At 37.8% G+C, this 13,514-nt stretch overlaps 1 protein-coding gene across 12 annotated transcripts in view; it reads left to right on the top strand.

Annotated features, from left to right (window-relative positions):
- The first annotated feature begins 254 nt into the window (after positions 1-254).
- ATOSA (atos homolog A) overlaps positions 255-13,514 on the top strand; it is an 86,214-nt gene continuing 72,954 nt past the window's right edge. For 4 of the 12 annotated variants that reach the window (XR_011258237.1, XR_011258240.1, XM_069596480.1 and 1 more), the window contains exons 1-2: positions 255-1,242; positions 1,570-1,686. Coding sequence is in view for 6 of the 12 variants with exons in the window: in XM_069596480.1 (XP_069452581.1) it covers positions 1,671-1,686 (16 nt within the window). In the remaining 6 variants the exon portion in view is untranslated. The remainder of the gene's footprint in view (positions 1,243-1,569; positions 1,687-13,514) is intronic. The other 8 variants (XR_011258238.1, XR_011258241.1, XM_069596481.1 and 5 more) reach the window with 4 other exon arrangements.

Here is a 13,514-nt window from a genome sequence, read left to right on the forward strand (position 1 = left end):
GCGCAGCTCTGGTTCCTGGTCCCAGACGCGCTTCAGCCAGCTCGAAGGGCAGACAGGAAGCGAGCGCAGCCGATGCGCCTGGCGCCTCGCGGGCCTTCGGGGCTCCGCCAGCCCCTCGCAACCCGCTGTACCTGCAAGGAAACCCAGGCCCCCAGGCTAGCGCCCCTGGGCGCGCCGGGCGTTGTCATAACAACCGGGCGCCAGCAGCTGAGGCCGCCGGGGAGGAAGTGACGAGCGGTGGGTTGGCTGTTGTTGGGACACGTGACCCGGGCAGTGTTTTGACAGGGCAAACAGCAGAGAAAGAACTGGGCGAGCGAGGGGGCCAGGGAGCTGGGGCGCCAGAGCTAGAGACAGCGGGCGGGCGAGGAGCTGGCAGAGGCGCGGGGCGAACGGGCTGGCCAGGTCGCCAGGCGGCCAAAGCCCGAGGGCCGCGGGGCTCGGGTGCGAGTCGGGCAGAACGGAGGGCTGAGCGTCGGGAGCGGAGCGAGGCGGCGGCCAAGGCGGGGGTGGATGGCCACAGGGGCGCCGGGGAGCCGCGTCGGGCTTGTCGTCTCGGGCCCCCATGGTCCCCTAGCGCAGCCTCGGGGGCCGCTGCGCGCCACGCTCCGCTTTTGCCGGCCCTGCGCCTCTCGGAGCCTCACGTCTGAGGTGGGAGTGTGATGTGAGCCGCTGGGCGAACGGCGGAGTCAAGTGCCTGGAGTAGGAGGTATTGGGACGGGAGGCGAGAGAGTTAGTCAGCAGAGGTCGGTCGAGGGAGCCATGAAAACAACTCTCCGGCTGGGAGAGGGGCCGGCGCGGCGCTCCGGACGGCGGGACTGAAGGAAATCCGGGGCCGCGGCGGGACGGAAGGGGCCCTCACCGGCAGGCTGCACCGAGGAGGGGCGATCGCCCGGCTGTAAACACCTTCCCGGGACGACCCTCAGGCCCGGCCTCTCAGGGCCAGGGGTGTTGCAGGGGCGACCCGGGCAGCACAGTACAGTTCTTCTGGGACTGGGGGCTGGGCGCGAGGAGATGTCTCGCGTTTCTTTTTGACCCTCTTATTGTGTAAACTTGGCCGCGGTTGAGGCAGGAAGACTAGCCGGAGGGTAATTACACAGGTGAGGCCTTGCGGGGCGGGCAGAGCGTCGGCGAGGCGTTTGGGGTCTTGAAGAGTCTCCTGCGCTCAAGTCATCAGGTCCAAGCATTTCTATACGAAGTCACTGCGGAGGTGCCACTGTTCCCAGAGGCGTTTTTTACAAAGGGGTTAGTTAGCTTGAGTTGCTTGATCCCCCCCGCCCCCTCGCCTGTACATTCAAGTTATAAATAGATCTTCTTTTTGGTTTGGAGACGCTGTGTCAAAGAAGGACACTTTGGCCTGGAGAGCACAGGGGCGGGGAAGAAGGGTGCTTGGTCCGGAGTCGATTGGGGTGGGGGGGTGGAGAGGCGGCGGTGTAGAGTTTTGCTTTTTTCAGACCTGCGGATGGTGCTGTCACCGCTCTTACTGCCAGGAAGAGGCCTGTTAGCAGTAGTTTTCTTGCAAGATCGAGTGTTAGGGCAGGACCAGATTAATTTTATTTTGACCTCTTTTAGCGTTTTGAAAACGAAGCAGTAGCTGCAAAATCAGCGGCGAGCCTGTTGAAGAGAACCCACACGTGTATTTCACAGCACCTTGGGTGGATATCGACGTGAAAATGAAGCCAGACCGAGGTACATAATTTAAGTAGGATTTTTTTTTTCTTGTGCCCCATTTTAGAAAGGTTAACCTAATTCTGCGGCAGGATCAACTGAATTACATATGATTATTTCTGTTACAGATTTCCAGCTGGTAAGGTAGAGAAGGGCACAGGGAAGAGTTAGGAACTAGATGGGAGAAAACATTCTTCAAAACTGTCTTCAGAATGTTAGTTTCAAGAGATACTAAAAGTGAAATTTTCAATAAAAGCATTTTTATCTGGTGTCACAAAATTTGATATCATTTGAGAGTTACACATTTTTAGGTAAAGTCAATCTAACTTAAGTTTTTAAAAAGTTTACAAGTTTCCTCAGTTTGAGAATTTGAACTTGATAAACAGAAAATTTAAGATCATTTGAGTTAACAGATATTATTTGTCATTGCTGATTTTTGTGCTTTAAGCAAACTCTCAAAGTTTGAACAAATCCCTGGAGTACTTTGCAGTATATCAGTATGTGGACAGGGCTACTGAAATCCCTATAATAAGTACTGCCATTTTCTTTCTAAACCTGTATTTTCAGGACTTCTGGGAATAATGTATACACTGTGTTTTTCAAGCACTTCAAAGGAATTGAAAAACCCATTTATCAGTCTGCTTTTGATTCATAGCAAGGACCAACTTTAGAAGATTTTAATATAGTGGTAGTTAGGAGTTTCAGTAATATGGGAATTTGGTTTTAAGGAATATTATAAGAAGAGGATTAATGTATTTGGTAGGGAGTTGAGCTAGATGACAGAGTCCCTTCCAAATATGAAACTTTTGGATTGGAAATGTTAATTTATCCTTATGAATTAGATGCTCATTTTAAAAAAAGATATAGGAAATTCCCTGGTGATCCAGTGGGTAGGATTATGTGCTTGCACTGTAGGAGGCACAGGTTTGATCCTTGGTAGGGAACTAAGATCCCAGGCAGCACAGTGTGGCAGTAAATAAGTAAATAAATAAGACAGAAAAAAAAAAAGACATGATAATTTTTAAAAATAAAATAATTTCAAAAGATATGTGTTAAACTGGTTATTTTTTCCATATATTATTTTCAAAGCGGATTAGAAAGTCAAATTCTCTTTTCTACGCAAATATGTCTTTGGTGATATTGTCTTAAAATGCACTAGAAAGAAGTGAGGAAAGCCATACTTAATTTAGAGGTTTAAATTTGTTTTTAAGTGTTTTAAGTGTTTGGTTGATTCTTAAAATCAGCTTTGTATGTTTTAAGTATTAGCAACTATATTGCTACTAATCAGGTTGCTTATGTAGATTGCCAAATTGAGACTTTTAGATTACATCCATGACTTTGGAAAGCTGGCACCAAAGTCAGTGATTGCGTCTCAGAATAAACAAATAAAGTCAAATTCATTGTTTAAAAGTTACTTTAAATACTTACACAAAATCTCTATTTTAGCCAAAACAAGTACTAAGCATGATAAAATGTTATCTATTAATGCAGATTACTAAAAAAAGTAAATACATTTATGCATCAAGATTCCTAAAGAAGTGACTTTTTTCCTCATTAAAATTGTAGCTTTCTCTAGCATTATGATGTAAAAATGAGGGAATCGAAAGTTTGGTACTGTGACTATATTTTATGAGTCTTTAGCCCATAGCTTTCTTTTGACCATGACCTAGAGTAAGTAATATCTTTTACTTTGCAAATAGTACAGAAATACTGGAATAAATGTTTCAGAAAACATACTTACTATGTGCATTGTGGTCTTGTATTTTTCTCTTCTATTTCAATTTTTAAAAATTGCTTGCATAACCCATTGAATTGATTTCTTTTTTTTTTTTTTTGAATTGATTTCTTGATCTGTGGTTGGCAAGGGACAGTTATGGGAGAGCTAGACAACAGTAATACTTCACTTTTTCTACATTGGTGTCTAAGAAACTAGTCTGTATGAGCTTGTTTTCTGGATGACTGAAACTTCACTCTTTAAATGCCAAAAATATTTTCTGTTGTACTCATAATATGTGGACAAAGATTTTTTTTGCCTCTAACTTAAACCCCTTCAGCCTGTTTACTTTAAGATCTGATTTTTGAATTCCCATGCTGTCAGTAGTCTTTGTTGTCAATATGCTTATTCTTGCTTTTAATATCTGTGGTTAAAAAACTAGATAACCATACTTCACTGAGTTCTCTAAAAAATGAGATTGAATGGGGAACCTTCAGATATTCAGAAACTGAGAATGTATATGAATTCTAATGTAGAAAGTCTGAGATATTTCCTAAGTGGGATACAGATGTGCATCAGAGTTTCTAAATAAGTACAAAAAGAGCCTCTTATCCTATACAGTTGCATGTGGTAGTTGGTTGGATAATCTAAAAAGTTAAAGTGAGGAATCAGAAAAAAATAATGCCTTAATTATTTTGCCTGTCTTTTGATGCAGGCTAAAGGCCCTTCTTTAGAAATGGGATTGGCAGGGAATGGAACCTGTTTAATCAGAGTTAGATGTGATCTTTCTTATGTAAACCACACCAAAAATGTAAACCTAAAGATTTCTACTTTTGATTTCTGTAAAGTGTAATGAGACTTTGTAAACAAATTGAAGGGTGGAATATTTTACATTTAAAAAATGTAAAATTCTTTTTTAATGTTTAGTGCAACTTCATAGATGTCTGTGTATACCAAGAATTATAAAGATATTTGTGTAGTCAACAGGAGTGTGTCTTGGGGGAAGAGGGAATATATATTCATCAAAATTATGTTCATCAAAATATTCTATTTCCAAAGCAGTCAACATAGTTTTCATAGAAATAACCTTTTGTTTGCACTCAAGTAAGTTCATTACTATAGAGTGGCATAAGCAAGTTTGGGAATAAACACCAGATATTAGCTATTAGTTAAGCACGCAACTCAACTAGCAGGAGTAGAAGTGCACAGGAAACTGGAAGTAATTTACTAGCTGCTAGTATCTGTCAGTTTACTTTATGGAGGAAATGGAAAGCACTGGATAATATGGCTAGTTGATTAAGTGAAAATTAAGAGACTTTCTAAATTAAGATGTAACTGTACAATGGCAATGTTTTACAGTATTCAATAGAATTTTATTATAGTCTGAGGTAAATCTTCTTTTCTCTTTTTTCTTTTTTTAAGATTTTTAAGCAGTTATATAACATTACTTGCACAGTGCTGCCAGAGATGAGTCTTTGATGTTATCATTGGCACAGGTTTTCGAATCAGACTTCTATTTGTATCCTTGTTCCATTACTTGCTAGCTCTGTAATCTTCATTTAATTACTAAATTTCTGAGAGTTTCAGGTTCCTTCTCTGTAAAACAGGGATAATTCCAACTTCTCATAGTTGCTAGAAAGTAATATGACACTGGTTGGCACACAGTAGTTTTTAAATAAATGATAATTATGTTAAACAAGATATTACAGAAGCTTATATGTTCAGTTATAAAATATGTTCAGAAAAGGTAAAGAACTAGTCAAATGTGCAATAACCTAGTAGTACCTTGTTTTGTTCCACATTCATAGCCTGAAACCTGCTAAGGCTCAAGCAGATTTAATAGGCTTTTAATGTATAGGTATCTGAGAATATATAAAAGCTACAAAAGAATGCTTGATATATGATGTGGAATTTATTTTTCTGTCACTACAAGTATATATATGTTAATTTCTATGTGTAGAGGGTGGCGTGGGCGGATCAAGCTTCCTAGGAATACATGTTTAAGTGGTGTTAAATTCTGACTAGAGCTGGGCAATTGGCGAGGTTAAACAATGTTATTTCACCTTGTACTCAAGGATGTAAAGTTTGGATCTGATCCTAGTTAGATACTGAATACTCAGTGTTTCAAGAGATGTCTAAAGTATGGTTTTTGCACAGATGTAATTAAAGTACTTTACTTTTTAACATTTAATATTTATGTTATAAATCTGTGGTATTTATAATTTTGTATATTTTGAATGCATGTTTTTTTTCTATAAAAATGTATTTCAAAATAATATAAGCTTATGTTTTGATTTCAAGGTCCCAAAGGTTTCAGAATTCCTAAGTTCATGGTATTGTGTAACAATTTAAGTAGAATCAAAATCTTTTTAATTTAAAAGATAAATGTCAGTTTTGCTGTGCTTTATCCTTTGTTGGTCTTCTCTGGTAGCTCAGTGGTAAACAATTCACTTGCAAGGCAGGAGCTACCAGAGATGCTCAGGGTTTGATCCCTGGGTGGGGAAGGTACCCTGGAGGAGGGAATGGCAACCCACTCCAGTATTCTTGCCTGGAGAATCCCCTGGACAGGGCCGCCTGGCAGGCTACAGTCCATAGGGTCGCAAAGAGTTGGACATGACTGAAGTGACTTAGTATGCATGCATGCTTGCTTTGGTTAAAGTTTCTTCATCAGACATTTCCAAGAAAGTTGTCTGAGCTTATCAACTGAGCTTATCAAAGCTTATCAAAGCTCAGTTGTCTGAGCTTATCAAAGGTTAAGGCCTATAATATCTAGGAAATCATCAAAACATTAATAATTTAAACATACTGTGTTTCAATTCATGAGTCATTCATTTATGAGTATTAAGTGAAAACTATTAATGCAAAACCTGTTGCACAAATAAAATACCAAGCAATTTATTTTGTTTTTGAGGTTTAAACTGAGAGGAATGCTTAATTTTTTTCCCCCTCTGCTGTACATTGAATATTTTTGTGCCCATAAAATCCACAGATTAAAATCCTTAGCTCCAGGATGATGGTAGTAGGAGGTAAGGGCCTTTGGTAGATGATTAGGTCATGAGGGTGAAGACTTCATGAATGGCATTAGTGCCCTCATAAAAGAGACCCAGGAAAGTATTCTCACCCCTTCCACCATTTTAGGTTATAATGAAAAGACAAATACCTAGTGAGAAAGCTGATCCTCACCAGGTACCCATATCTGCTCGTGCCTTGATCTTGGACTTTCTAGCTTCTGTAACTGTGAGAAATAAATTTCTGCTGTTTATAAGTTACCTAGTTATGGTATTTTGTTATTTCAGACTAAATGGACTGAGATACCCCCTTTTTGATTATATTACAAATTTAGGCTTTAGCTTTAGTATTGCAGTGGCTTATGAACTTACCTATAGTATAATGCAAATCATTTTAATCTCAAACATTTCTTCCTGGGCAACTGAAATGGAAAAAGAAATGGTAAGGACTAGAAAAAAATAGCATGGGAGGTAGATGAGTTTCTAACTTGCTAATAGTTCATTGTTAGCCAATGTAAATCAAGCAACAGAGATGACAGAGGACAAGAAATGTTGACTAGATTAAACAGAACAGCCTTTTGCTAAATTCCCTCATTGAAGGTAGTGGTGATACTGTTACTAGTAACAGCTAAGTCTTCTACATACTGTGTGCCAGGCACTGATCCAAGTAGTTTATATAACTCATTTAAACATCACAGTTGTTCAAGAAACTAGATGCTGTTGTTCATCTTCATTTCATAAATGAAATAGTCACAGTAACTTATCCAAGGTTACACAGCTAATAAGAGAGCTAGCCCAGATTCAAAGTAAGCTTGCACTGTTGTTCAGTCATTCAGTCGTGTCCGACTCTTCGACCCCATGAACAGCAGCATGCCAGGCTTCCCTGTCCTTCACTATATCCCTGAGTTTGCTCAAACTCAGGTCCATTGAATCTATGATACCATCCAACCATCTTATCCTCTGTCATCCCCTTCTCCTGCTTTCAATCTTTCCCAGCATCAGAGTCTTTTCCAAAGAGACAGCTCTTCACATAAAGTGGCCAAAGTATTGAAGCTTCAGCATCAGTCCTTAAAATGAATATTCAGGGTTGATCTCCTTTAGGATTGATTGGTTTGATCTCCTTGCAGTCCAAGGGACTCTTCTCCAAGCACTACAGTCGAAACCATCAATTCTTAGGCACTCAGCCTCCTTTATGGTCCAACTCTCACATCTCTACATGACTACCGGGAAAACCATAGCTTTGACTAGATGGACCTATGTTGGCAAAGTAATGTCTCTGCTTTTTAATATGCTGTCTAGGTTGGTCATAGCTTTTCTTCCAAGGAGCAAGTGTCTTTTAATTTCATGGCTGCAGTCACTGTCTCCAGTGATTTTGGAGCCCAAGAAAATAAAGTCTGTCTCTGTTTCCATCTTTTTCCCCATCTATTTGCCATGAAGTGACAGGAACAGATGCTATGATCTTCATTTTTTGAATGTTGAGTTTTAAACCAGCTTTTTCACTCTCCTCTTTCACCTTCATCAAGAGGCTCTTTAGTTCCTCTTTGGTTTCTGCCATTAGAGTGGTGTCATCTGCCTATCTGAGGTTATTGGTATTGACAAAACATGGTCCACTGGAGAAGGAAATAGCAAACCACTTCAGCATTTTGCCTTGAGAACCCCATGAACAGTATGAAAAGTCAAGCTTGGGTACATGCTGTAAACCCTCTGATTGGTATAAATATGTTATATTAAAATGTTATAAGATACTGAGGCCACATTTGTTTAAAAACAGGCCCAAGGGAAATAAAAAACAGACTTGCTAATTATTATGATCTTAGAAAACTATAAATCTTATTTGTGCCTTACCCTTTTCATCTTTGCAATGGAGGAAGTAATAGTACCTTGCCTTTAGAGTTATTTGAGTAAATAAGTTAGTGTATATAATGTGCTTAGAACTATGGCTGGGACATAGTAAACATTCATGTGTGAACAGCTTTTCCTACAATTGGACATATTCTAATTAAGTCACTTATTTAGGGAAGGCTGGGGAAAACAAAAGAAAGGGGCTAATTCAGCTGTACGTGTTTTATATACTCACTGTGATCTCAAGTCCGAAAATGACTACTGTTGACCTTTCATCCACTTATACTGATGGGTCTTGACACATCAGTATCTGTCAGATAATTGCTGGCTTGATACAACTTCTGAGACTCAATACTAAAGGGATTAACATAGAGGTTCCTTATGTTTTTGCCTGTCATCCTGTAAGAAAGATATGATTCAGTGGATAGAACACTGTCATTTCTTTGAAGGATGAGAAAAAAAGATAACTGGAAGGCAGAATTGAGAAGCTAATGTGTATACAGGGAGAGTAACTCAAAAGCCGATTTCCTTTTCAAAAAGTGAAGAAACCTGTGGGGCCTGAACATTCTGCACTGTGAACAAGTATAGGAAAAAATTAGTTGTTAAATAAGGAATATTTACATTCATTTATTCTTTTGTCCTTCTCAACTTTGCATCTAATTACAATAGTATTTTCCACTCAATTAAGGCTGAGGGTTTTAAAAACTGAGGGAATGTTTAACTTAAAAATTCCAACTGAATACTGACTTTTTTTAATTTATTTTTTTAATTTTTTTATATTTTTTTTAAATTTTAAAATCTTTAATTCTTACATGCGTTCCCAAACATGACCCCCCTCCCACCTCCCTCCCCACTGACTTTTTTTTTTTAATGAGAAAGCAAAATCACAGTACCAGGAAACAGTATTTCTTTCTCAGTAGGTAAACCAAAGTCAATTTTTCAATAGTTAATTCTGTCTTTCCTCAAATGGTTGAAAAACTCTGACATTGATTATGTCAGACTTTCTTATTAAACTGAAACAGAATCAACTGGCTAAAAATGCCAGTAGCTACTCAAAATATTAGACATTAATCCATGTGTAATGCCAAAAACAGACCCAGCAATAACCTGAGTTGAGATTTCACATATATTCCTTTTCATATAAAAGAAACTCATTCAGTAAAATTATAATAAGGCTTTTTGAATGTCTTACCTTTGTTCAACTTGCCCAGTCCCACTGGCCACCTTTTTGGTTTTCAGTGACCATTCACAGCCTTGTGTCCATTATTTCTTCTGCCTGAAAAACCTTCTCCCCAGTCATCACATGGGTAGCTCCTTGTCATTCTTCTGATCTTGGTTTAAATATCATTTTTCAGAGAGATATTCTCTGACTATGTCTAAAGTACTCAGTTAAAAGTTAGCAGCTATTATTATTTATTAAATTAGGGTCCTTGTTCTGTGTCTCCACAGTTTCTTTCGTAGCATTTACTGTATTACGTGATTTTTTTTTTCTTTGTTTATTGTCTGTCTCCACAACTAGATTTTAAGTTCCATGAGGACAGGAACCTTGTCTCTTGTTCACAACTGGATTTCTATCACCTAGCTGATGGTCTTATACATGGTAGGTGTGTAGGTGGTGCTTAAAAAAAATGAATCACTAGTTTACCTCAATATTTGTGAAGCAAATAGGAATAGAAGCAGATGACTAGAAATAATTGATTGTTTTACTGACACCAACTGAAATTCTCTCACTTTAGGGATTTGCTGCGTTATTGGCAGGCTATTATCACAACGTTATACCTAATTTAAAAAAATAGATTTAAAATATATTTGCCTATAACTTAAAAGAAGATAATATTTTAAAATTGATTAAATCTCACTAAGTTGAAATAAAATCCTGTAAAATAACTAAGGTGTAGGCAAAAGCTGTTTGGTATAGGTGGTTCTAAGTTTATATACATTTACTTAACAAATAATCCACACAGAAGCATTTGCTGGTAGCTCTCCTCTCTCCAACCACCATACTGAATTTGTTCCTGTTGCTATTTCTTTGAAAGAGAGAGAGATTAAATTGATTGGATAACTTCAGATTTATGAGTACAAGTAGGATAAAGACTCAGGATTTAGAGTGTAGACTTGGGGCCTGTTCTGTCACTTACAGGTTCTATGATTTGGATCAATTTCCAAACCTGTTTTCCCATCTGTAAAATGTACTAGGCTCAAAGTGTTGCTTCTGAGCTGCAGGTAAGATAATGTGTCAAAGAACTTTATAATGTGTGAAATGCTATAAATATTGACTGGTTTGCTGTATAGACAGGATGATCTGTAGTCATGAGCAAAGAGCTAGGTGCTCTCAGGTGTATCTTAGGAGAGGTCATTCTGTCTAAAAATACCCATTTATGCAGTACCTGGTTTTTACAGTTTTTAAAGTTTCCCCTTGTTATCTTGATTGAAATTACACCAATAGGAGAACCATTTAGATTAATAAGTGTATATTTAATTATATATTTTTGAAGAATATTGAAATGATGGCTACCTTCTGTTATAAAATTGGCTCAAATGTGTCCTTTATAGCAGCATAGAGTTAAGACCGTAAGGCTTGAGGATCAAACTTAGATATCAGCCAAATGATCTTGAGTACATTACATAACCTGTCAGAACTTCAGTTCTTTTTGTTCAAATACCATTAACTTTAAGGATTGTGGGAAAGGTGAACTGAGAACCCAAGGTTCAACAACTAGCATGTTCCTGGCATGATATAGGGATTGATTAGTGTTTCATTTCCAAGGATAAGCAACTTGAATCAGCTGCACTGAGAAAATGAATGTTTCAGTCCTGTGTTGTGAAAGCTAATCATAAAAGGCATAAGAGATCAACAGATCTTTATTGTCACTCTGAACCTTGCATTCTGGAATATACAACTAGAGGAATTCAAAACCAATATGGAACTACACATCTTGTGCATGCAAGGGGAGAGGGAAAGTAGGTAAGTGGAGCACACCAACTATTTCTGGGTGATCATACACCATTGTGAGCATTTAGAGCAGCATTAAGGCAGAGAGATTGGGATGGAGGTGGACACTAGAAGGAGGTTGATGAAAGTTATTAGAATGGTCAGATGGTGCCCCAAATTGCTTTTTTCTTTATTTTAGAACATTAGCAAGGATTGATTCAGTGTTTGGAGCATGGCCCTTTTGTTTCTGTGAGTCAGAATCTAGACTTGTTCCTGATGCTGCAAGAAATGGCCTAATATTATAGGTTAAGAAGCTTTTGGTAGGCTAGCCTGGGAATCTAGTCATAACTTATTATTTGTAATTATTTATTATGTACTATTACTTATAAATAATATTTATTCAAAGTATGACCATTATTTGGACTTCAAAACTTATTTTCTTTGAGAGTACTACTCGTTTATAGTTAGGAATTGACATTTTAAATTAGTATGAAGTTTCCATTTTTTGTTTTCCTACTTATTAAGCTTATACTGAATGGAATTAAAATTTTATAATAGCTGAAATCAGGCTATTTATAAAACTTTATCTTGACATTAGAGAATTCCTGTACGTTTTAAAAACCAAATTAGCCATTTTCTTTTGTGAAGAAATATCATGGTTTTGTGAAAAGAAGTGATCCAGTGGGTCACTTCTACTTAAATTCATAATAGTAAGAGAATGTGTAACTTCAGCACTCAATATTGGCAATTTTGATCTGTTTTTTGGGGGGCCACACTAGCTTCCGGAATCTTATCTCTGGACTAAGGATCAAACCTTGGCCCTTGGCAGTGAAAATGTAAAGTTCTAACCACTAGACTGTCAGAGAATTCCCAAGATTTTGACTTTAAACATAGCTTGAGGTTAAAGCTCTATATCATATTTGGTATATGTCACAAAATTTTGCCATACAAAAAAATTTTTGATGTATAATTTTTTTGATATATGAAAAAATTAGCCATAGGATTTCTTTAAACTTCCATACATTGCACGCTGTATTTCACACCCACAAAAAACATTAGAATCATAATTTTCATAGATTATGATCATCTTACCACTTTTGTTTTACCTCTCTTGAGTGGTAGGTCAGTAGATAGGTAGGTAGGTAGACAGACAGACATAAGGGCTTTTTTATTTTTACTTTTTTATAAATTTAGAGTAAGTGGTGGACATCATGACACTTCAACCCCTGTGTACTTCAGTATGAAACTGGCTAGTAGCAGCATGTGACAGCTGATTGTATACATTTCTTCTCAACTCTGTCAAGTTGGTTGCTTGCTATCAGCAAAGGTACCAGTATTTACACCATGGAAATTGGCAGTGCTACAGACCAGGACTTTTTTTTTTTCCCTTTGCAGAACCAGTTGTTAAACATTTATCATCATACTACTGTGTGTATCTCCTAAAAATAAGCATTCTTGGGAGGGGATATATGTATAATTATGGCTGATTCGAGTTGTTGTGTGTCAGAAACCAACACAACATTGTAAAGCAGTTTTCCTCCAATTAAAAAATTAAATTCTCCTATGTACCTGTAATACAATCATCATATCCAAGAAATCTATTAGCACAACGCTAATATCTAATTTATTGTTTATATTCATATTTCCTTAGTAGTCCCAGTATTGTCTACAGTAATACTGCCTTTTAAGGAAGTAAGTTGCTTTCTGTTACAAAAAAGGAGTTAGACCCTGGTGTTGGACATTTAGAAAGCTTTTGGAGAATACCATAAGAATATATAAAGGTACAAGTGAGTAAAAGTACTGGTTTTTGGGAAAAAAAAAAATAGGTCATGTAAATAGGACAGTTAATTAGGATTTTAGGGTATTTTCCTTGTTTTGTTTAACTTTTTTGAAAAAAAAATTACTTGGACTAAGTGGATTTAAGAGGAAAATAAGTATTGGTAAATTTAGGACTTCCCAGTTGAAAAAGAATTATATTTTAAATTATTTTTGGATTGGAAAGAATTCCACTTTTAACCCTGAAGCCTCATGCTACCTCTCTGACCTCATTTCTTGGTACTCTTCTAAGGTTCCCTGTACTCTAGGCACATACGATTTTGCTGTTCTTCAGTCACTACAAACACATTGACATCATGGGGTCTTGGCATTTGTTGTTCCCTTTTGGACTATAAGTCTCAAGATTGTCTTTTACATCATTTGACTTTCTACTCATTGTCACTTCCTCAAAGTGAGGAAGTTGTCATTTCCTAGACCATCTTATCAAAAGAGTACAGGTCTTTTCTTGTCTCTTGACTCTGCATTACTCTTCATTGTACTTGTTACTACTTGACTTGATGTTTATGTTTATTTATTT

This window comes from Ovis canadensis, chromosome 7, assembly GCF_042477335.2.
Source record: "Ovis canadensis isolate MfBH-ARS-UI-01 breed Bighorn chromosome 7, ARS-UI_OviCan_v2, whole genome shotgun sequence".
NCBI lineage: Eukaryota > Metazoa > Chordata > Mammalia > Artiodactyla > Bovidae > Ovis > Ovis canadensis.